The sequence below is a fragment of the Meriones unguiculatus genome, chromosome X (assembly GCF_030254825.1).
Source record: "Meriones unguiculatus strain TT.TT164.6M chromosome X, Bangor_MerUng_6.1, whole genome shotgun sequence".
Lineage (NCBI taxonomy): Eukaryota > Metazoa > Chordata > Mammalia > Rodentia > Muridae > Meriones > Meriones unguiculatus.
Genome location: NC_083369.1, coordinates 13,291,337 through 13,317,307, shown reverse-complemented (window position 1 = coordinate 13,317,307; position 25,971 = coordinate 13,291,337). Strand labels below are relative to the sequence as shown.

General features: G+C 37.2%; 1 protein-coding gene and 1 pseudogene across 2 annotated transcripts in view; one reads left to right on the top strand and one right to left on the bottom strand.

Moving 5' to 3' along the window:
- The window catches only part of Gpr174 (G protein-coupled receptor 174), a 36,669-nt gene extending 13,158 nt beyond the window's left edge, over nt 1-23,511 (top strand). For both annotated transcript variants that reach the window (XM_060375083.1, XM_060375081.1), the window contains one exon: nt 20,266-23,511. In XM_060375083.1, the coding sequence (XP_060231066.1) occupies nt 20,813-21,820 (1,008 nt within the window). In that variant the 5' untranslated portion in view covers nt 20,266-20,812 and the 3' untranslated portion in view covers nt 21,821-23,511. The remainder of the gene's footprint in view (nt 1-20,265) is intronic.
- Nucleotides 4,473-5,857, bottom strand: LOC110542180 (alpha-enolase-like; annotated as a pseudogene).
- Nucleotides 23,512-25,971: the final 2,460 nt, after the last annotated feature.

Sequence of the window (25,971 nt, the reverse complement as noted above, 5' to 3'; positions counted from 1 at the left end):
TAACCATTTAGCAGCTTGAAAGTAGAAGGCTTTCCCCTAGAGCCTATGATCTCTATAGCTATAGGTTCCTGGCCTGATCATGGGACCAAATATGGGTTTTATCTCAAGTCCAATTAGAAAGTTGGTGGGTGATCCCATGATGTTTATACCTATATCACATCGGTGGGCATTTCTTCACCAAACAATCATTAATGTAGTTCACAAGGCTTGCAGTTCAGTAATAATGTCATTACTTCTCTTTCTCATAGCTTATATAGCACCATTTAGCACTTGGAAACTAGCCAAGAGAAGTGAAGTTTCCAGGTCAGTACCAGCCTGACTTCTCCAACATTCTATGATTCAAACCTGTGATATCTTCAGCAATATGCTCTTACCTTTAAGTTCTAGAGGGTAACCAAGAAAAATGGCCAAAAGCTTGTAATGTTTCATGGTCTATTAGACCTCCGAGTCCAACAATTATCTTCTAGTAAGAAGAGAGAGAGAGCGAGAGGGTACTCATAACAGGGCAACAATATCCCTAGTAGATGCTAGCAAATAAAAAGCTCAGTGATGGTTATGAGTAACTTTTTTCATCTTTGTTAACATACGTACATACATACACACACATATATCCTAGTATTTATTTATTAACCCAAGATTAACCCTCTCTGTTCCATTATTCCCTTTTAACGATTTATAGCAGTTCATCCTACCTCCCCTCCCTTAAAAGCCTTTTTCCATAGCCCTTATTAATTCCTTGACTTCTATGGGTATTCCTAGTGAAGCACACATATCTGAAAGAAAACATGTGATGTTTGTTTTCCTGGATCACAATTAGCTCACTTAGAATGATTTTTTTCCAGCTCCATCCATTTACATGAAATTTCACAATATCATGTTTCTGAATAGCTAAATAACAGCCAAATATGTAAATATACCACAATTTTAATATTCATTCATCAGTTGATAGACTGTTTTCATTCAATGGCTATTGTGAATAGAACGGAACATGGACAAGCAAGTATCTCTACAATAAGACATGGAGTCCTTTGTGTATATGCCTAAGAGTGGGGTATAGATGAATTATGTATAAATCTATTTTTAGTGCTTTGCAAATTTTCACACTAATTTCTATACTGAACATGCCAGTTTGCAGTTCTATTAGTGATGAAAAGTCCCCTCCTTTCCCTACATCTGAGCCAGCTTTTGTCATTTATTTTTTTATAGCCATCCTGACTGAGGTGAAAGGGAAACTCAAAGGTCCTTTAACTTACATTTTCCTTACAGCTAAGGATATTGAACATTAAAAAAAAAATGTTTCTCAGCCTTTAGTGTTTCATCTTTTCTCACCTCTCTATTTAGTTCTATAATTCAATTTTTTTAAGTTTTTTTATTTATTTTTTATCATTTTATTAACTCTGTATCCCAGCCGTGTCCTGATCCCTCATTCCCTCCCAGTCCCTCCCTCCCTCCCTCATCTCCACCGTGCCCCTTTCCAAGTCCACTGATAGGGGAGACCTCCTCCCCATTCATCTGATCCTGTTTTATCAGGTATCTCCAGGACTGGCTGCAAAGCCCTCCTCTGTGGCCTAACAGGACTGCTCCTCCCTTGGGGGGTGGGGAGACCAAAGAGCCAGTCATTGAGTTTCTGTTAGAAATAGTCCTTGTTCCCCTCACTTTGGGAAACCAATTGGTTACTGAGCTACCACAGGCTACATCTGAGCAGAGGTTCTAGGTTATATCCATACATGGTCCTTGGTTGAATGTCAGTCTCAGAAAAGACCCTGTGCCCAGATATATTTGGTCCTTGTGGAGCTCCTATCCTTTCCCCATCAGACTAACTCTCCTTCTTTCTTATGATTCAATTTTTAATATGGGTTATTGTTTTCTTGTTGTTTCCTTTTTAAGGTTCTTTATATTTTCTAGATACTAACCCTCAGTTGAATGCATAACTGGTAAGACAGTTATCCTGTTACTAGAGCAATGGTGTTCTCTACTATGTAGCTTCTTGTTTGTTTTATGAAGTCCCATTTATTAATTCTTAATCTTAATACCTGTGTTCTTGGGATCGTGCCTCCTTATGCCCCTTCTTGGACAACCTCTTCAGGTAGAAAGCCCTGACTCTAACAGATAATCTCATCTATCCTTACAAATGAACTTGTTTGTTCCCATCCCTAGCTGGTAGAAACTAGACTTCCACCTCCTGAACCCCGTGCCATGCAGCAAGCTCCACCCATGTCACCTGCATGTACCTGATCCCTTCTCTAGGCAGACACTTGACTCCTAAGACCAACTACATCCATTTCCATAACATGAGGACTCTCTCTGCAAAGAAGGTGTTTATTTTATTTTATTAATTACACTTATTCACTTTGTATCCCCCCATAAGCCCCTCCCTCCTCTCCCCCATCCCATCCTCCCACCCCCTTCTTTTTTTTTTTTTTTTGACATATTTAGTTCTTTAATTAAAAGCTGACTGACCAAAATATTGCAGTTTAGGGGTTACAGGAAAAAAACTGCCTTATTAGCCCTGGTCTACTGCCTTGCTCACTCCATTGATCTTGGAAAAGGCATTAAAAACCCATCTGCTTTTGTTCATGCCTGATGGTCTTCATCCTCTTCTAAGGCAGGATCTTTTTTTTTTTTTATCAGTTACATTTTATTAACTCTGTATCCCAGCCGTGTCCCGATCCCTCATTCCCTCCCAGTCCCTCCCTCCCTCCCTCCCTCATCTCCACCGTGCCCCTTTCCAAGTCCACTGATGGGGGGGACCTCCTCCCCATTCATCTGATCCTGTTTTATCAGGTATCTTCAGGACTGGCTGCAAAGCCCTCCTCTGTGGCCTAACAGGACTGCTCCTCCCTTCGGGGGTGGGGAGGTCAAAGAGCCTGCCATTGAGTTCCTGTTAGAAATAGTCCCTGTTCCCCTCACTTTGGGAAACCAATTGGTTACTGAGCTACCATGGGCTACATCTGAGTGGAGGTTCTAGGTTATATCCATACATGGTCCTTGGTTGAATGTCAGTCTCAGAAAAGACCCTGTGCCCAGATATATTTGGTCCTTGTGGAGCTCCTATCCTTTCCCCATCAGACTAACTCCCCTTCTTTCTTATGATTCCCTGTACTCTGCCAAAGGTTTGGTCATGAATCTTTGCTTTGAAAACACTGCTAGTTAGAGTCTTTCAGGTGCGCTCATTAGACTCCTGTCATACGTTCAATGCACATCCCATCTGTCTTTCTAAACGAGGATTGATCATCTTACCCCATGTCCGCTCAGTTGATTATCTTTTTTAGGTGTATAGATTTCATTATGTTTATCATATCTTATAGGTCTATATAAGTGAGTATATCCCATGTTTGTCTTTCTCCTTCTGGGATATTTCACTCAGAATGATCTTTTCTAGATCCCACCATTTGCCTGCAAATTTCATGATTTCCTCCTTTTTGATTGCTGAGTAGTATTCCATTGTATAAAAATACCACAATTTCTGTACCCATTCCACCGTTGATGGACATCTGGGTTGTTTCCAGGTTCTGGCTATTACAAATAGAGCTGCTATAAACATGGTTGAGCAAGTGTCCTTTTTGTGTACTTGAACAAACTTTGGGTATATACCTAGCAGTGGTATAGCTGGGTCTGGAGGAAGCACTATTCCTATTTGTCTTAGAAAGCGCCAGATAGCTTTCCAGAGTGGTTGTACCAGTATACATTCCCACCAGCAGTGGAGCAGGGTTCCCCTTTCTCCACAACCTCTCCAGCATGTCCCACCCCCTTCTTCATGCATGCCCCTCCCCAAGTCCACTGAGAGGGGAGGTCCTCCTCTCCTTCCTTCTGATCTTAGTCTATCAGATCTCATCAGGAGTGGCTGCATTGTCTTCCTTGTGGCCTGGTAAGGCTGTTCCCCCCTCAGGGGGAGGTGATCAAAGAGCAGGCCAATCAGATTATGTCAGAGGCAGTCCCTCTTCCCATTACTATGGAACCCACTTGGACACTAAACTGCCATGGGCTACATCTGTGCAGGGGTTCTAGGTTCTCTCCATGCCTGGTATTTGGTTGGAGTATGACTCTCTGGGAAGACCCCTGTGTTCAAATCTTCTGGTTCTGTTGCTCTCCTTGTGGGGTTCGTGTCAGATCTACACCAGTAATTCCACTCACCCCGTGATCTACCTTTTTTTTGTAATAGATAGCCATGAATATCACTAATCAATTTACAACTTCTTCCTTGAGAGATAAAGAAGTCTCAAAAAATATTATCAAGAACTGAATAGAAACCAAATAAAGCAATCTAAAAAAACCATAAAACTCATTAAAAACGTTTTTTTTTTCTTATGGGTCACAGAGGCTTTTATTTTGCCTGTAGAATCACTGAGAAAGCTTCCTTGTGATCACCTAGAGATTACTCTGGACACCAGCTGGGAAGCAAAGTGACAGAAACATGATGTGGCCCAATCACATGCTTACAAAGCTGGGGTTTCCATTAGGGCTCTGAGTGGTCAGGCGTGGCTTCGGAAGTCTATGGAGGCATTGACATGAAGGGCAAGCACTGGGCCAACTTTGAGCATCCTCAATGACATCAGGGACAGGGAGAGTCTAAGAATCTGGTGGCTCCAGGGATCTCCAGCCCATACGTGGTCCTGAAAGACAAGCTTGGCCTTACTGCCCAGCTTTTCCTCAATTCTAAGGAGATGATTGCTCTTGACCAGGTGTTCAGATAGGCAACTAGCCTTGATTTACCCAGCACAGATCTCTGACCTAACACCACCAGGTCAGTGGTGAAAGAATCCTCAGTCTCCCTAGGGTGATGGGACACCATGACACCCCAACAATAGAACTGGGCCAGTTTATATGCCTGCAGACACTTAGTCACAGGGCCAATTTGGTCCACTTTGAGCAGTAGGCAGTTGCAGAACTTCTTGCCCTCAGCCTTGGCAATCTAAATAGGGTTGGGTACTGTGAGATAATACCAAACCACCTGGATGCCTGCAGTGGCTGTGACCTTTTGCCACACTCTGTCCTTGTCAAAGGGTTCTTCTATGGAGTATCCACTGGATAATCCCCGATGAAGGAATTATACAGGTGATCGAGTTGGTCAGGTGTAGTGTACTTACTGGAGTCATCAGAAGACTTGAAATTCAGTTCACACTTGCCAGATTTGTAGGACTCAAAGGCAGCCAAGTCCATTCCTATGATGACCTGGTCAGTGTAGCTAGCCTTTGCCAGTTTGGTCTTTGGCAACCCCAGCACTTCTTTCTTTTTAGGAATCTTAGGCACAAACCCGTCCCCATCATTAACATTGGGGGCATCCTTCCAGTATTTCTCATTGATGACACTTTTTTTTTCTACCTCTGCTCCAGTGTGCATTACTTCCCAGAAATAGGATGCTCCCACAGGAAGGATCATAGACTCTTGCATGTTGCCAGCATGGGATCCTTCATAGAGAAAAGCTAGACCACCAGGATGATTTCAGGGTTGCCAGCCAAGTAAGCCATGTGACTGTACAGGGACATACCCTTTTCTATTGCAGCACTTTCGCAGATAGGCAGGAACACTCTCAGTTTTGCATTTATACCAAACTTAGACTTATTTCAATGCAATCAATCTCGATTATCAGTTTGTCCTTCTTTACTTGGTCTACAACATTCAGTTTTTTTTTCCCAACCAGAGAAAGTGCAATAGTTTTATTGACATATCAACAGCATTTGAGATACCCTTCCCCATGTAGCACTTATTGTTCTAGAGCTCTAAGGCCTCATAGACACCACTGAAGGCACTCCTCAGAAGAGACCTATAGTGGTATGGAGATCAAGCTCACATTGGGATTCCCACAACAGTCAAAGATCTCTTTGACGTGGACCATGAAAACAGAGATGGTGTACATGGACTTGAGTTTTGTGCAAGGTGATAAATATGGATCTATTTGCATTTTTCTGCATGTAGACAACCAGTTAGACCAGCATCATGTGTTGAAGATGCTGTCTTTTTTCCGTTGTATGGTTTTGGAATCTTTGTCAAAAATCAAGTATCCATGGGTGAGTGGGTTTATCTCTCTATTTTTGACTTGAATCCATTGATACATCAGTCTGCCTCTATACCAGTACCATGATATTGTTATTATTGTTGCTCCATAGTACAGCTTGAGCTCAGGGATGGTGATACCTCTAAAAGATCTTTTATTGTACAGGACTGTTTTAGCTATTCTGGGGGTTTTTGTTTTTCCATATGAAATTGAAAAGAATTCTTTCAAAGTGTGTAGAAATTGTTTTGGTATTTTTATGAGACATACTGAATCTGTAGATTGCTTTTGGCAGAATGGCCATTTTCACTATGTTAATTCTACCGATCCATGAACATGGGAGATCGTTCCATCTTCTGATATCTCCTTCAACTTCTTTATTCAGAGACTTGAAGATTTTTTCAAACACGTCTTTTTCTTGCTTAGAGTCATATCAAGGTACTTTATGTTGTTAGTAGCTATTGTGAAGGGTGTAGTTTCCCTAATTTCTTTCTCATCCCCTTTGTCTTTCCTATACAGGAGGTCTACTGATTTATTTTTTGAGTTAATTTTGTATCCAGCCACTTTGCTGAAGGTGTTTATCAGCTGGAGCTCTCTGGTAGAATTTTGGGGGATACTTATGCACATTATCATATCATGTGTTAATAGTGATACTTTGACTTCTTCCTTTCCAATTTGTATTCCTTTGATCACCTTTAGGTGTCCTATTGTTCTAGCAAGGATTTCAAGTACTACGTTGAAGAAGTAAGGTGAGAATGGATAGCCTTGCCTTGCTCCTGACTTCAGTAGGATTGCTTTAAGATTCTCTCTGTTTAGTTTGATGTTGGCTATAGGCTTGCTCTATATTGTTTTTACTATGTTTAGGTATGTGCCTTTTATACCTGATCTCTCCAAGACTTTAAACATGAATGGGTGTTGGATCTTGTCAAATGTTTTTCAGCATATAAGGAGAGGATCATGTGTTTTTTTTCCTTCTGTTTCTTTATATGGTAGATTACATTGATGGATTTCCATATATTGAACCACCCTTGCATGCCTGGGATAAATCCTACTTGGTCATGGTGGATGATATATTTTATGTGTTCTTGGATTTGGTTTTTGTGTATGTTTGCATCAATGTCCATAAGAGAGATAGGTTTGAAATTCTCATTTTTTTGTGAGTCTTTGTGATGTTTAGGTATCAAGGTTACTGTGGCCTCATAGAATGAGTTTGGTAATGTTCATTCTTTTTATATTTTGTGGAATAGTTTGAAGGGTATTGGTATCAGCTTTTCTTGGAAGGTGTAGTAGAATTCTGCACTGAAACCATCAGGCCCTGGGCATTTTTGGCAGGGAGAATTTTGATGAGAGCTTCTATTTCCTTGGGGGATATAGGACTATTTGATGTATTTATTTGATCTTGATTCAGCTTTGGTAAATGGAATCTATCGATAAAATTAGCCATTTCATTTACATTTTCAAATGTTATTGCGTAAAGGCTTTTGAAGTAAGACCTGATAATACTTTCGGTTTTCTCAGTGTCTGTTGTGGCCCCCTTTTCATTTCTGATTTTGTTGATTTTGAAAGTGTCCCTCTGTCTTTTAGTTAACTTGGCTAAGGGTTTGTCTATCTTGCCTATTTTCTCAAAGAACCAGCTCTTGATTTCATTGATTTTTTTGAATTGTTCCTTGTTTCTAGTTTATTGATTACAGCCCTGAGTTTGATTATTTGGAGGTGTCTACTTCTCTTGGATATGTCTGCTTCCTCTTTTTTCTAGTACTTTCAGGTATGCCGTTAAGTTGCTTGTATGAGATGTCTCGAATTTCTCTATGAAGGCACTTAGTACTATGAACTTTTCTCTTACCACTGCTTTCATTGTGTCCCCTAAGTTTGGGTAAGTTGTCCCTTCATTTTCATTGAATTCTATGAAGTCTTTAATTTTTTCTTTATTTCTTCCTTGACTTGTATGTAGGGTAAAACCATAAATTAATAAGTGGGAGTGACTAAATTATATATAAACCCACCTTAACCCAGACTGAAATGCACAGGATTACTGTAGTGTACAGAATTCCTGCTTTGCATTTTGAGGGACTATGGTGTAGACTGAAGTATTTAGCTTATGGAGTAATTAAAACAATAAGTCAATATTTGGGTAAAATTCAAAGACATGTACCCTAGTATGCTGTGTGCAAATATATTCTTGCATGGTGGAAGCCTAGGACAGCAGTAAGAGATCAGAGTGGAAAAAAAAGAATAATGTTTTCAAAGTTACATTTGTAGTGTAGACATGTGTAAAGTTTGCAATTTTCAGGATATATTTAGCTTGAATTTGATAAAATAATACCCAACTATAGACATATGTCAGTTTAAAATAAGAAAGTCATGCTATTTAACAAAACAAAGTGGAAGTATGGCTATCACTCATGTCAAAATGTTGTAAACAGACAAAACATGAGTATTTGTTCACTTCTGCAATCCTCCCTGGTATTACTGGATATATTATACTTCAAAAAACATAAAAAGTTGCATTTGTGGCCTAGCAGGGCTGCTTCTACCTTGTGAGGAGGGAAGGTCAAAGAGCCCGCCATTGAGTTCATGTCAGCAATAGTACCTATTCCCCTTACTAGGGAACCCACTTGGATACTGAGCTACCATGGGCTACATCTGAGGAGAGGTTCTAGGTTATATCCATACATAGTCCTTGGTTGGAGAAACAGTCTCACAAAAGACCCCTCTGCCCAGATATATTTGGTCCTTGTGGAGTTCCTCTCCTCTCCAGGTCATATTAACTCCCTCTACTTTCATATGATTCCCTGCACTCTGCTAGGCCACCTAGGAAGACTTTGCTGCCAGTCCTGAAGATACCTGATAAATCAGGGTCAGATGAAAGGGGAGGAGGTCCTCCCCTATCAGTGGACTTGGAAAGGGACAGGAAGGAGATGAGGGAGGGAGGGCAGGATTGGGAAGGAATGAGGGAGCAGGATACAGCTGGGATACAAAGTTAATAAACTGTAACAAATATTTAAAAAATTAAAAAAATAAAAAAAGTTGCATTTGCCAATGAGCATTCCTTATTGTGTTGCTGTTCACTTGAGGTAGAAGAGGCCCTTGGTTATTTGAGCCAATTTGAACTTGGAAAAGAAGCTCTTACTCTTTCTATAAATACATCTAAAAAGATTAGGAAGAGTACACTTTCTACATATTTTTAAATTTGACATAACTCAATGAAAATAAGTTGTAATTTATTTAGTTTTAAAGTCAAGCAGAAGTAGCATGTCACAGTGCCCTGACAATACTCTCATTAGTTTCTAGTGCCAAATTGTATAATATACAGAAATAATAAGTTACCTAAAAATTCAAATTAACCTATTAACATTTAGTAAGATTACATTATTCAATGCACAAGTATGTAACATTCCAGTCAAATATTAATCTTTCATCAAATTCTAAGACCTGTCCTTATCCCAAGCGGAAATTGTAATAACATCTGTGATTCTTTAGGAAATTTCATCCCTGCCCTACAGGAGAGAAAAATCCCTATGATTTTGAATCCAGTAACTAAAATATCAGTTGTGGGAAGAAAAGAGAGAGTCATTTGAAAGTCATTTGTAAAAAAGAGAGAGTCATTTGATGTAACATCACTAATAGATCATTTGTTAGATGCCTTCTCTTATAAATTTATCAAAATTCTAAGTTAATATTTACAGTTTTATTTGATGGATGATATTTTATATCTCAGAGTACTTATTACAGACCAAGAGATGGATGACACCTAAGTGACTATGTCATTATCTGAGTACTTGGAAAGTGGCTACAATGTTACAAGAGTCTTTGTTTTAAATTTAATCTTGGATTCCCTCGTCTTAATCTGTATCTTATTTTGGAGTTGAATTCAGGGCAATGGGTCATAATATTTTGTTTGGATCAACAGGAGGTATACTAACAATGATATACTATTCCATGCTTCTACCTAAGCCAAGGGGAGAGTACACCACACAGAACCATTACTGGTAGAAGATCAAGTCAAGGAATCTACTCATCTTCATTGTTTTTTTGAGACAGTGTATATATATCTGAGGCTGTTCTCATGCTCATAATCCTCCTTTGTCTACCACTGAGTGCTGGAATCATGGATGTGTAAGCCATACCCAACTACCCTTATTTGATGTTAATGTCATTCTAGTGGAGGGAAACTGACTCTGAGAGCCAAGATCTGATAAAAAACAAACAAACAAACAAACAAAACAAACAAACAAAAAAACTTCATTTGTGATTACTAATCAGGAGGCCAATGCTGCCAGAGGAGTGTATTATCACAATACTGGTATTTTCTAGCATGGTGTCACCACACAAAGAGACCAGAGGTTTTACCTTAGTTACTTTTCTATTGTGATAAAATACCATGACCAAGGCGACTTATAAAAGACATTATTTACAAGGGCTTATAAATCCACAGAGTTACGATGTCATAATAAAAACAAAGCATGGCAGTAGAAACAGCTGATAGCTCACATCTTAAAACAGAGATCAAGTGGCAGAGAGAGAGACGGAAATGGCTGAAGGCCTTTGAGCCCTCAAAGCTTGCCTCAGTGACACATCTCCTCAACAACCCATATCTCCTAGAAGTCATTCCCCAAAAGATCTAGCAACGGAGGACCAGGTATTCAAACATATGAGCCTATAGGGGCCATTCAATGTTTTTGTTTGCTTTTTTTTTTCTTTTTTCTTTTTTTGGAAATAAGCTCTCGAGTCTTGTTTTGTTGATAGACTGACTCTTAAAACATGGAAAAAGTGATGGAAGATTAAGAAGTAACTAACAAGAACCCCTTTCTCTTGGAGTATCAGAGAAGGAATGCCACCAAGATCCAGAAAATTATTTCCTACCCAGCAGAAGGCAAGGCTGTGTCACTAGGGACAACTGAACCTCATTTAAAATGACAGCATTCAGTTTTATGTACCTCCCTCCCTTACTTCCCTTAAGGTCTAATATAAAATTATTATCTGCCATTCAAATTACAAAAATGATGAGATCTCCATATTTTAGATTAATGTCATGATCTTGGGATATAATTTTCCTATGGAAATTCTAAGTGTAATTGCTGAACATTAAAGATTTTCATATCAGTGATATTTAATATTTTAAATCTTAAACTTTAAATTATTTTCCATGAACATTTTTTTTTTCTGAAATGGCTAAAGATCTCAGTGTTTGCTCAGAGTAGCGGTTCCTAACCCTCTTAATGCTGTAACCCTGTAATATAGTTCCTACCTTGTAGTGATCCCCAAGCAAAACATATTTTTGTTGATACTTCATAACTATAAGTTTGCTACTGTTATGAAACATAATGTAAATATCTGATATGCAAGATATCTGATATGCAACATATGAGAAAGTGTCATTTGATACCAAAAGTGTTGCAACCCACAGGTTGAGAACCGCTGGCTTAGTTCTCTATTATACTTTGTTATTTAAAACAAAATTCTACATAATTTCAATACAATAGAAGAAAGGACCCTAAATAGAAATGAACCACAAATAATCATAGAGGGGCATACAGAGGAAGAAAACGCATCCAGTACTAGTGAGACCTGATAGGCAAGGGTCATATAGAAGGAGAGGAAGACCTCCTCCATCAATGGACTAGGGGTTCATAGAGAGAGAAGTGGGAGGGAGGGTGGGACTGGGAGGAGATGAGAAAGGGAGCTACAGCTTGGACACAAAGTAAATAAGTTGTAACAAATAATAAATAAAAAAGAAAACATGCTAAGAAAAATGACTAGGGCATGTGGGTATAGTAAATGAGCTAAAAGAAAAAGGTGCAAAAGTTTTATGACCTATTACGGATACTTGAGAAATTGTGAATCTGTGGAGGTATTTAAATTTCTTTGAGAAAATTGTCAGGTTAGAGTTCTTGAGATCAACTGTTGGGCAGTGTGCATTGAATCTTATGTAAGAAGTGGGAAATAGTAAGATCTGGAGAGGACAGGAACTCCACAAGGAGAGCAACAGAACCAGAAATTTGAACACAGGGGTCTTCACAGAGACTCATACTCCAAACAAGTACCATGCATGGAGATAACCTAGAACCCCTGCACAGATGTAGCCCATGGCAGTTTAGTGTCCAAGTGGGTTCCATAGTAATGGGAAGAGAGACTGCCTCTGACATAATCTGATTGGCCTGCTCTTTGATCATCTCCCCGTGAGGGGGGAGCAGCCTTTCCAGGCCACAGAAGATGACAATGCAGCCACTCCTGATGAGATCTGATAAACTAAGATCAGAAGGAAGGAAAGGAGGACCTCCCTTCTCAGTGGATTTGGGGAGGGGCATGCATGAAAAATGGGGTGGGAGGGTGGGATCGGGAGGGGAGCAGGGAGGGGCTTATGGGGAGATACAAAGTAAATAAAGTGTAATTAATAAAATTTAAAAAAAAGAGAGATCAGTTCCTAAAGGTGAGAGTCTGACATTTCCAGCCTAAATATTTTTCCAGACAGCAGAATCTTATCCTTATAGAAAAAGAAGATTGGGCCTTAGTCAACAAATAAAAAAATATATTTTTTTCTATCTCTTTTACTAAAGAAAAAGCTTTTTTGGTTCCTTAAAAATCATACCACATGGGTAGCCTACACAGAAATCATGGCCAGTCCTCAGGTGAGGCCCTGGGGACTGGTTTTATTTTCTACTCCACCCTTGCTCTTTCTACCAGACCCCATAAGGTTGGGTTACTCCTTTCCTTTCACAGGCTATTCATCCTGTGAAGCAGTGAATAGGGCACACACTCAAAGAGAAAATTTTGAGAAGGATGGCAAAAAAGTGAAAAGGGCCAGAAGGATGTGATTATCTTGGACGTTAGTTTATTTTATGTAAGCTTGGAAGCTCATAACTTTCCTGTCAAAAAAAATTCCCCTCTTCTTGCCCAAATGCTCATGTCTGGTCTGAGACACAAGGTGGACATTCAGAAAAGCTGAGGAAAATCCCCAAAGCCATGTCAGCACTGAGAACAGGAAACGCATACAGTTTTCCCACTGCAGCATAACTTGGGATCACCTCATCACTTCTAAAAAGTAAAAATATTAAAAATTTAATGTGTGAAATGGAACTTTGTAGAATAGTGGCTTGTCCTCTAAAAGAAAAGAGTTGGGAAACACAAATGTAGAGTGGCAAATATACAAGACACTGATAGCTGGATCTGGTCTAAATGGAATTTTAAATAGTTTCTTAGGTATTTTAGAGTGTTATTCAAAAGTAAGTTGATACTTTCACTAGTGTTTTGATATTACACTTTTATAAAAGGGCTTGAGTACCACTATGAATGAATTCCAAGTTAAACAGTCCACAAATGGAGGTTTATCAAATTGCTTCCAAAAGATTATAGTATATAAATGACATAAAGAGATCTTAACATTAAATTATCTTTTGGTTTAGATGTTCAACAAACTTACTTGAATCCAAGATTCATATACATAAAATTATAGCTGAGCCCTGAAAAACAGAGCAAATTTCAACAGATACAGATAGAGACAGAGAAATTTAAACCAAATGATACTCAAGAATATAGAAGAAAGAGATAATGATAATTTTGTAAACAAGTTGAGTCTAGGCTTTATGTCAATACTTTTTTTTTTTACAATCAAAGTACATCCTTATATTTGGGTGTACACTGAAATTGTTAATATGTAGATATTTTATTTTGACTTTTGGGCAATTATTATGAGTTAATCTGGGAATATATACTGTAAATACACACTGTGGTCATTCTAGAGACCAGAATTTTAGAGAGTTGACTAAAGAAATGGGAAGTATAATAGATTAGCAAAAAATGGGCAGCTCTTAAAAAAACACTGACCTTATCATTTTTATGGATAAGGGGTGCAAGGATTCTGGCATTTGCTTAAGTATTGTTAATGCTTATTACAAGCTCAGAAAGTCTTTGGTACTGTACATCAACAGTTCATAAAAACTGAACTACTATCCAAAATATAAAGTAATTGCAAACTAGTATAGTCGAAGGTAATGTAACTTGGCTTTACTCACTGGTGATGTGAAGCTGAGTGACCCTTTTCATGATGTGTCCAAGTAATTGAAGGTATTTCTAGAGCCAAATAACAGGATGCATTGTCTGCTTAAGAGGAAATGGCCCTCAAATCTCAACAGAGACATTTGGACTTATCTATGAGAAGGAATGACAATGTTTATAATAACTCTGTCTGCTTGTATGCATCTTTCCTCCTTTCATTAAGTTGAGCTGTAGAAGTCTCAGAAGGTGTTGAAGCTTCTAGAAATGGCACCCTGGCAGAACATGTTTCTGTATAATAAAAAAAAAAGTCTGTTGTAACATCTAGTGGGCCTGACAGAATGAGTGAATACTATAAGAGAATTAACAACAAAATGTTTTTCCCAAGGTAATTCCTACCACTATGTAGCACTTACCAGACAGCTGTCCCAGGGATTTGTGAGCTATTTGACTTCAAAATGATACTCATTTGAAGCAAGATTCACCTAGATAAGTAAACAAAGTTACATTATATATGGACCAAGCATGCTCTTGAAACATCAACAAAATTAAGCAAAACATAAAATTAAGCAAAACATGTTATATATATATAAACATAAATATATACTCACTCCCCTCAATGGTTATAGGAAATATTTTATGACCTGCTTAAGAAAGTGATTTGGAGCTTTTGTATTCTTCTCTCTTCCATCTTTTTTCTTTTTTTTTTTTTTTTGGGAAAGTTAGGGTCCCAAAATAAGGGGAGTGTTTTTATTTTTGTTTGTTTGTTTTGTTTGTTTTTAATCACAGGTCATTCACTTGTATCCCATCCATAGCCCCCTCCCTCTTTCCCCCAATTTCCCCCAATCTGATCACCCTCCCTCCTCATCTCTTCCTTGCCCTCTTCCAATTCCACTGATAGAAGAGGTCCTCCTCCCCTTCCATCTGACCCTAGCCTATCAGGTATCTTCAGGACTGGCTGCAATGTCCTTATCTGTAGCCTAGCAAGGCCGCTCCTCTGTCGTGGGGGAGGAAAAGATCAATGAGCCAGTCACTGAGTTCATGTCAGAAATAATCCTTGTCCCCTATACTAGGGAACCCACTTGGATACGGAGTTACCATAGGCTACATCCAAGCAAGGGTTTTAGGTTATATCCATGCATGGTCCTTTGTTGAGGAAACAGTCTCATAGAAAACCCCTGTGTCCTGATATATTTGGTCCTTGTGGAGCTCCTGTCCCCTCTAGGTCATGAGGTTGTGGAGAAAGGGAACCCTCCTCCATTACTGGTGGGAATGTAAACTTATACAACCACTTTGGAAATCAGTCTGAAACTTTTTCAAACAATCAGAAATACTGCTTCCTCAAGATCCAGCTATACCACTCCTAGGCATATATCCAAAAGATGCTCAAATACACAATAAGGACATTTGCTCAACCATGTTTGTAGCAGCTTTATTCGTAATAGCCAGAACCTGTAAACAGCCCAGATGCCTCTCAGTTGAGGAATGGATACAAAAATTGTGGTATTTTTACACAATGGAATACTACTCAGCAATTAAAAACAAGGAAATCATGAAATTTGCAGTCAAATGGTGGGATCTAGAAAAGATCATCCTGAGTGAGGTATCACAGGAACAGAAAGACACACATGGTATATACTCACTTATAAGTGGATACTAGACTTATAAGATAGGATAAACATACTAAAATCTGTACAGCTAACAAAGATAAACAAGAAAAAGGACCAGGGATAAGATGATCACTCCTTACCTAGAAAGACAAAGGGGATGGACATTGGAAGTAAGAGAAAAGAAGTAACAAGACAGGAGCCTACCACAGAGGGCATCTGAAAGACTCTATCTAGCAGTGTATCAAAGCAGATGCTGAGACTCATAACCAAACCTTCGGCAGAGTGCTGGGAATCATATGAAAGAAGGGGGAATTTTTTTTAAAGTCTGCCATGGTACTTGAAAGAAATCTCTCATTTAAAGTCAGGGTACATTCAGGTACCTGTTACAATGTGGATTCTTTCTTATGAAAGGACAGGCTCTATGAATAATTTAATGTGTTGAAACAAATGTCTCTTTGATTTTTGTCCCTATAACTCTAGATGAATGATTATTTGTGTTTAATATACATAGCTCACTTTTGTTTGTTAACCTTGTGCCCTGTAACTTTACTGGATTTTTTTACTGACTTAAGTTTTTCTTATGACTAAAAGTTTTGTTCAATTTTTTTTCTATCAGAATACCATGTTGGCTAATGATAGGAAAGCATCATCAGCTATGCTAAAAAGTTGGTGGAAAAATATTAAGGAGCTACTCTAGAATATTTCTGAGCTTTAGGATAAAATGTAGATAGAGATGAAAATTTACCAGATAAAGGCAGCTTACATACATGTACAAAAATGTCATAATCAGATACAGTATTCTGCACAACAAATATATAGCAATAAAAATTGTAGCCAATAATAAAGGAATAAAAACTGGAAGAGAATAGACTTTAAGAGTGTATAGTCTTACTTTCAGCTAATTTACTTCAGCAAACAGCAAATACATTCTTTTTTAGAACTTTTGAAAATTCTTTGAGATTGCAATTTAAGTATAACATTTATCCCTTCCCTTTCCTCCATCCCAACTCTCCACTGTTTTTCAAATTCTTGGCATAATTTTCATTAATTGGTACGGCATATATACATGTATATGTATTTGCATATGGATATCTATTTGTAAACATTACCTGCCCATTCTGTATAATGTTACTCATATGTATGCTTTCATTTTGATAGGGTATGGTTTTCTATAGTGATCTCTGTCTGCTGAAAAGATGTTTCCTTAATAAGGGGTGAAGACTACACTTGTTTGTGGGTTTAAGCGCAAATGTTTACAAATTGTTGTTAGGGATTATGTTGCTTTAGTAAGTTAATTAATTGCAGATTCTCCTCTAATGCATCGTTCCTCTCTTACATGCTTTCGTTTTCTATGACCACATTCTTAAAAACTGCATGGTGACTTTGATTCTTTTTCATTGGATTTTAAGGTTTAGGAAGAGCAAATTCACACACATTTATATACTGTCTATATTCCCAGTACCAACTATGGCACCTGGAAAATGGTAGATGTTGAACAAATATTGGCCCAGTAAATATTTGATGATTATACCAAGCCAGGTTCTCAGAACCTAGAGGACTGAAAGGTACAGAAGATCTATCCTATAACTTCAAGGAGTTTCTGAGTTAGTTACATAATGGGCAGGAGGACAAGAGCATAAATAACGCATGCATAAATAGCAAAAGGAAGAGGAAGTTAGGTTATTTTAAAACATTCCAAATGGGAGCCAAAGATGGCAGCTAGCATATCAATGTTGTTTTAACCACAGAATGTTTCAGGAATAACAAGAAATGGGAGAAAGCTTCAGGCTAAGGCAGCATCACTACTACTGCTGAGTGTGAAAACTAAAATGGTGACCTGAAGAGAATGACTTCTATTGAAAGTGAGCATTTGGTCTGGTAGAAAAATAGCAGATCAAACTTTATAAAAGCACATGGCGATGTTATTAAGGTGACCATTGATTGCCATGCTATACAGCTTCTGATTTATAGATATTATATAATTTTAAAGAGCTAACTTAGAAAAAATAATAAAAGCCTTGTGTAGAATGGAGAAGAATAAAAATGGATAATTAAATTAAGTAATAAAGACTTAAACTAGGGTAGAAAATGCAAATTTTAAAATGGGGTGATAATAATGCCCTTGAAGACAATAGTCACTTAAGTTAGTGATGTTTATTGAACATTTATTGGATACCTTGCAATGCACTAAATTTATTGCTTATATTAGCACAGAAAATTATCTACGTTTAATACCAAGATTACTGTCATTTTTAATTTACATGAGCTCATGTTCCACAGCATCTGTGTGTGACTTCATATTTTGCTTAACAAATTTTTTCTTCAGATCTAGCAGTTTTGTTGCAAACTGCAGAATTTCCTTATTCTCAAAGGCTGAGTAATATTCAACTGTGTGCATGCACAGACATTTGTTTCTATATTTATTGTTGATGGGTATAGAGCCATTAATTCTGTATGTTGTCTAAAAGAAATGATAAATAAACACAGGAGTGAAGAGGTTTTGTCAAAATGCTTATTTCATTTCTTTTTGATATATAACACAGAGTAGGAATATTGAGTCATGTGATAGTTCTAGTTTTAATTTTTTAAAAACAGCAATCCTCTTTTTGCAATGTGAGATCAATTTATACTCCCCCCAATGAGGCAGGAAAAAAAATCACTCTTTTCTCTATATCTTCATTACTACATGCTGTCTTTTGAATTGTTGTAAAAGTTCTTTATAGTGGTGTGAGTGATATTTCATAGTAATTTATCATTTGAATTTTTTTCTGGTGATTAGTGATATTTGTACCTCTTCATATATTTGTACCTGCTATTTATATTTTTCTGTCACCTAAACAAAATCACCACATGAGAGAAGATACCATTTATTTTCAGAGCTGGCCAATTTGTTATTACCTCTTTTAATATCAATGTTATTCTTTACATTAATATATAAATATCAAGTTTCTACATCTTACTTATTTGAGGAATTTCAAATATTTAACATCTTCAAGTTGAATACTTTTTATATAAAGTGATATCCACATTTTTAGACAAAACATGCTATTTTCCTTACCAAGCAATTTATTTACCAGGCAAAACAACAATAATTCCTTCAAGGACTGAATCATGCACACTTCAAATCACATGGAGTTGATAATCCAATGCAGGATGTTTCATAATTCTCTTTTCATTTTTATTCTTTCCGCGTATTTTTAAAGTCAGTTAAATCCTTCTAGATTTCAACAGCCTTGAGGCAACTATCCAAGTCCCTAAGCTAAAATTTGTTTACCTCAGATGAAGGGTCATGGACCCAGCTGAGTCAGCCTTTGGGGGATTTGATTCTCTGTTCTGGTGCTCTGCTCTCTTGTCTTGGATAATTAAGAGGTGACTAAATGGCCCATGAAAATGGAAATATTTAAAGAGAGGCTGTTTGCCCACTTATTTTCACATCTGGGAAGGATTTGAATCAAATCACTGGCCCCTAAGTGATGCTTCACGGACAAATGTAATGCTGACTATATCAGAATCATATGGAAAGCTTTTTTAAAATAGAAATTTCTGGCCTTACCTAAAACATGTTTAATCAAAATCTCTGGAGGAAACACCTGGAAAGCTGTATTAATTTTGTTGTTTTAAAGAAAAAGACTTCCGCACATGGGTCTGAAGATCTGTTAAGTTTGTGAAACAGAGGTGGAGATCAGAGTTTCCAAAGACTCAACTGAGTGTAATTGTTAAAATGCAGGTCCTGAGGGAGGGGCTGATATTCTTCTGAATTTCTAACAGGCTCCCAATTTGTTGGCTTAGACAATTTTAGTAACAAAATGCTAGATTATTTTTCAAGTTCCTTCTAGTTTTACTTTTCTGCACTTTATAGAACAGTGGTTCTCAGCCTTCCTAATGCTGCGACCCTTTAATACAGTTCTTCATGTTGTGGTCAACCCCAACCATAAAAGTATTTTTGTTGCTACTTTATAACTGTAATTTTGCTACTATTATGATTTGTAATGGAAATATCTGTTTCCGATGGTCTTAGGTGACCCTGTAAAAGGATTGTTCTATAACTGTTATAGAACCTGGAGCATATTAATCTTTACTCACATTAAAATTCTATTTAAACTAATGTATTTTTACACATAGCCTTTATTTCTCATTTTACCAATATACAATGGGTTCTGAACATATCTAAACACAAATTCATCCCACCTTCTCCCTCACAACTTTATGTTATCTTCTGTTCCATAGGAGGAAATTCATGACTGACACTGTAAACCTTACCAAAAGTCTATGGATAGAAAAACCATCAGCCCTAGAGGGGAATCTACTGTGCTCTTTTGCTAAAACATGCTCATGTTATCAAAATACCTTCTAAATTTTTATTTGTACTCACAGATCTGTGCTGCTCTCAATCTTGGTCAGAAAGCTTCTTTTGGCAGTGGGAAGTAATTAATGCAGACTGACCAAAATGCTAAAAATAAGTGATTGTGACTTCTTAGCTCTATACAAGATATCTGTATCACCCATCCAGTGAGGCTCAAGAAATGTAATGGAAAAAGGAGAGTAAAGAGCTAGAGGATGGGGAGAATTTTTGTGAAATACTGTCTTCTGGACATGACATGGTTATTAAAGACAAGTTTTTCTCATTTAACAAATGCCAGATATAATGGACTTATTTTCTTTTACCTGCAGGTTTGTCTCCCCCCCTCTCTTTTCTTCAGTTTTAATACAGATATGAAAAAGTCTCAGAAAAAGACCCATGGAATTAAGTCATCATGGAATAGTGCCAGATCCAATCTACAGTGAAGCAAACCTTTCTTCTGTGTGAGCCAGACACAAGAAAATAAAGAACATGAAATTTCCTTCCAAACACCTGCAAATTGATGACTATCATATGGAAATTTGACATAGTTCGGAATCAAATGGGAGACATGCAACTTCCATGATGTCCTGAAAAGGCTTACCACACAATAAACAAGTGGGGAAAGCTTTATCAACTTCTCATGTGTGCTTGCACACTAGGTTTGTATAGTTATGTAGACAAATCTAAGACAAACATACAATCAGTTTTTCCTAAGTTCCCAAATCATACATAAAGGCAAACAATTGTGGCAAAAGGTTGTTTTATACTCTGCCTTTCTGAATCATTGACCAGTCCTGTTGTGGAAAGTACAGCAAGTACTTGTGGATTTCGATTTTGAATGAACGGTAAGCACAGACAGTTCCTCTAGAAATAATCATGGTTGATAATTATACATGTAACAAGACAGATGGAGACAACACAGATTTCCGGTACTTCATTTATGCAGTGACATACACTGTTATTCTTGTGCCCGGTCTCATAGGGAACATGTTAGCCCTGTGGGTATTTTATGGCTATATGAAAGAAACCAAAAGAGCGGTGGTGTTTATGATAAATTTAGCCATTGCTGACTTATTACAAATTCTCTCTCTGCCACTGAGGATATTTTACTACTTGAACCATGACTGGCCATTTGGTCCTGGCCTCTGTATGTTTTGTTTCTACCTGAAATATGTTAATATGTATGCCAGCATCTACTTCTTGGTCTGTATCAGTGTGCGAAGATTTTGGTTTCTCATGTACCCCTTTCATTTCAATGACTGCAAGCAGAAATATGACTTATATATCAGCATTGTTGGGTGGTTGATCATCTGCCTTGCCTGCCTACTCTTTCCTCTCCTCAGAACCAATGATGATACTCCAGGCAACAGAACCAAATGTTTTGTGGATCTTCCTACCAGGAATGTCAATCTGGCCCAATCTGTTGCCATGATAACTATTGGAGAGGTGGTTGGCTTTGTAACTCCTCTTATGATTATTCTGTACTGTACCTGGAAGACAGCTTTATCATTGCGAAATAGATATCCCATTCCTCAACATCTTGGAGAGAAAAAGAAAGCCTTGAAGATGATTCTGACCTGTGCAGGGGTATTTCTAATTTGCTTTGCACCTTATCACTTCAGCTTTCCTTTAGATTTCCTGGTTAAATCCAATGAAATTCAGAGCTGCTTAGCCAGGAGAGTGATTCTAATATTTCATTCTGTGGCCCTGTGTCTGGCAAGTCTGAATTCCTGCCTTGACCCAGTTATATATTATTTTACCACTAATGAATTCCGAAGACGTCTTTCAAGACAAGATTTGCCGAGTAGTATCCAACTCCATACCAAATCATACAAAATTGTGAGTAACCATGCCATGTCCACAGTGGCTACTGAACTACGCTAAATAAAATGGCAATACTGAACTTGGACTGAAATGCAAGTACCAGAACACATTTTCAATACCCTATGAGCAAGACAGCACACACAGAAATTGTTCACAGTCTTTCAGTGTGTTCTATAGTTACTTGTGTGGGAAAGGCACATATTTGTGAAAAGTCCTATTTAGGCCGTTATGTTTCTACGTCATTGCTGGTGACAAACCCATGCAGCAATGTATGACCAAGTCTTTAAAATTTAAGTGCTTAAATTTTGACAACACTCTCCACACATATGCTCTTAGCTAGTCATTAGTTTTATTTGTGAGCCTAAGTCACAAAGAAATTACTATTTCAAGCCCACCGTAAACACGGAGTTTTATCTCAGATGCTGAATCAAAGGGAGTGCAATTATCTATTTGTAGTAGTGATCACAGTTTGCAATCCAACAACATATCTGATTGTGTTTAGAGTGGGATGGACAATACCTATGTACAGATAACATTACAAATATAGGGTATTTTTTTTTCTCTTCTACCTGTTATTCCATTCAAGGATTTGGAAACTCCAATGCTTGGTTACTTCTGTTAGTTTCAGTATGAAACATGATCTGTCACATCTATTCCTTAAATGAAAATCTGAAATCAGGCTTTGTTATATTTAATCTAAGAGCAACAACAATTCATACATAATAATCCTCTGAGATTGCATAAAATGCTACAATGAATGTTCGCAGAGCAGGTAGTTTTCTCGAGTTGACCCAACATGACTCAAATGGCCTTTAGGCTTTAGAGAAAGGAAAAAGGTGACAATCACAGTTCTGTCTCTCTTAAACTAGTTTCAAAGAACACACTTGGAAATGTATGAACCCGACTAGTTGAGAGATTTTTTTCCATCATATTTTAGAACTACAGTGAAGAAATCTGAGGAGTTACTACCACACTTACTGAGCCTATTACACACTAAGAAAGAAACAGTGCATCGATTATTTACTAAGCTGAAGCAGAGTGAAAATATGAAAGAAAGTAAAGTAAATGTCTTAAATCACTATTGTCCTTCAAATATTCTCCAAGTGAAGTGATGCCTATCAGGGCTCTACACAAGCCAGAGTAGGGCTTAAAGACATGTGTCATGTGGACTTTCAAGTCTGATTTTATTTTTTTTCCATTAGCTAAATTACATGATTATTAAGCCTACACAAATTACCTCTCAGAAACTGTTGAAAGTAATTCTTTCACCTTTTGAGAAGTGTTGACCATTCCAGCAGCTTGGGCACTATTTACAAAAGCTTTACTACCTACTAGGTATTATTGAGCAGGAAAACTCTGTTATGTGGCTATAAATACTAGAATAGTCTGAAGCATGATATACATTATAAATTAGATCACTTTTTTAAATGTTTGATTAGACAATGGGAAGAGAACACTGTTCTTTATAATAAGAAAAATATCATGTAGTTTTAGGCATATAGTTAATGATACTATATGTTTTGAGATAAACTTGTTAAATCAACATGAATTATAACTTCTAATTCTACTGGACACCTTCTAAAGTTTTGTCTAAGCAAGTACAGATTATGCTTTTACAGTTTATAAAATAATAAGGGATTAGGAAAATGACATTGTGCTGCTAGCAACAGTATATGTATGTATTTTCTGGTTATTCCTTGTAATGTACATATGTTTTGATGTATTAAATAAGTATTACATTTTGTTTTCAAAGAAGAAACTATAAATGTGTGTGGTCTGTTTGTTTTAAAGTGATTTCTGTTTGACTATAATTTTGTATTGTAATGAGATCATAAATAATCATTTGTGAAACTGTGAAACAAATGTGGGTGCTTGGACTAGAACTCACACTTAATATCTATGCTTACTATTTTTGTAACATGTATTACACTTCTTAATGTCACTTTGGAAAATCACTGTTTGAACTTTTTATAACATTGATTTCATTATAATCATACCACTTTAAGGGAGAACTATTTCCATGATATTATTGACCATTTTAGAGTGTCTGAAAATACAGTTCATTGGTAAGTTAGTCCTTCTACATCATTTAGGGATAAGAAAAGTATCTAATGATTTTATGCTATTTATCTCTTCCTATGTAGGTTTGCATTCAGCTTCTGAATACTGAATCAGAATCAATTTTCTTATTCTTCATCTTCCTCTTCAAAATATTTGAGTTTTGTTCTACCTTCTTTGCTTTCTGATGAACTTAATCATAATAAGGTGCTAATTATTAATTTTAACTTCACATTTATTTCATCAAAAAATACCTGAAGTTCATACCTTAAGACTAGGCATTAGCATGAAGTGGTGGCATTCAATGGAGGCATTGCCAGCCGAGGGAGGTGAGCTGGAAGGGAAGACACAGTAAAGAAAGTGATTCTTTTTTTTTTTTTTTTAATGCAGTTTATTTAGAAACCTTGAACAATCCTCGGACCCTGGGGAAAGCCAGCCCACAGCTTAAATAGCCTCTGGGTAGCCAACCCAGGCGTGCCACGTGGGCAATGCAGATAAGTCCACATACATGGAAGCAAGCCAGATCCTCAGCCTTAGCCAAATGTGGAATTGTTTGTGACAGAGAGCACTCACCATCGGAAAGGCGGAAGGCGGAAACCAGCTCCATCTTTAAGGCATAGCATTCCGCAGCTCTCTACAGTTCCCCCTTTTTGTTTTAGATGCATCAGGCAAGAGTAGAGGTCTGATCTCTGATATTAGAAATAAATTGGGACTTTGTACCGATGTTCGTTTAGGTGTCATCCACCCAAAGAACATCAGACCGGTCTGATACCTTTTTCTCAGAGGCGGGACCTGGGGCATCAACCCGCATGCAACCAGACATGCTCTTCTCTGGGTCCAAAGCGGCTGACCCTGAGTGCAGTGCTTAGCCTCGCATCCTGAGCGTAACATTTTAGCTTTTTATGGTATCCAACCATGCTTGGGGAGAATGTCCTGCTTCAATGGCTGTAAAGGCCTGAATGATCAAGGCTGCATCACACTGTTGTGAGACTCTAATCTTGCATATATACCACAGGCAAACCAAGAAAGTGATTCTTAAAGCAATCTTTTCAAATAATGTATTACAAATGACCACCTATTTTGCTTACTATTATAAAGATGCTAAATTCTAAGAAATAGCTCCATAAACATGAATATATTTTTTTCAGGTTTTTGCTTGATATTTTTTTCTTTTTCCCTTTCTCTCTTCTAATGCTGGACATAATTTTCCGAGAAAAGTTTAATGTATGAGATAAATAGTGTTTCAGCTACTACCAAGTAGTTGCCTCTTTTCTGTTGTCTAGTCTCTTTGGGAAGTATTTTCTTAAAATCTCTTATTTATCATTTTTAATTTTATAAGACTGAATACAAAGAGAATCTTAATTGTGGTAGTGTATAATTAAAGATAAATCATCTCACTTCTTTTATAAAGTTAAATTTAAGTCTCAAAATTAAGCAAATTATTTTAATAAGAAAATTTGAATGCAGGTTGTTTTATGCTGTTAATAGTCTTCATTGTTGTTGCTTTTATTACTTTAATGAAATGGCTTATATGTTATATGTTTTCATTGTCATGCAATAAAATAGCAAATCTTATCAACCAGTAGTTCATGGAGAGGAGCCATTTGCCGTACATACTACATATCAAGCTAACATGCTTTGTCAGGATTCATCAATGAAACTCTTTACAACTCTGTAAATTTTACATCGCCTTTTGAATTAACTTCTAAGAAACTGTGAAATGTTTTATCTGGATATTTACAGCTCTTATTTATCATATGAATTTTAATAATAAAGATTTTCTCTGTAATTAAATGGAAGTTTTCTGATTCTGGATGTCAATATATAATCATTTTTTTCAGGGAACTGATAAACTTGATGACTGTTAGTAGGGTCACATACATAGACTTATGTTTCTTAGGGTTTATTCTTCCTTTTAATTTATTGGAGTGGCAGATTCCATTCTCAAAGATGAAGATGGGTCGTCCCTTTAATGTGTTAGCCTACCTCAGTCCTCCTCTATGCCTAACTTTGTTTTGTCTACTTTAGCAATTTGCTCCTCATTTTGTTTATATCCTTAGACTGTTTGTGAAGATTAAGTAGCTTTAGTAATACCCAAATTGTTTTGATACACATTTCAATTATTGCATAAGGACATTTTTAGGATGTGGTGA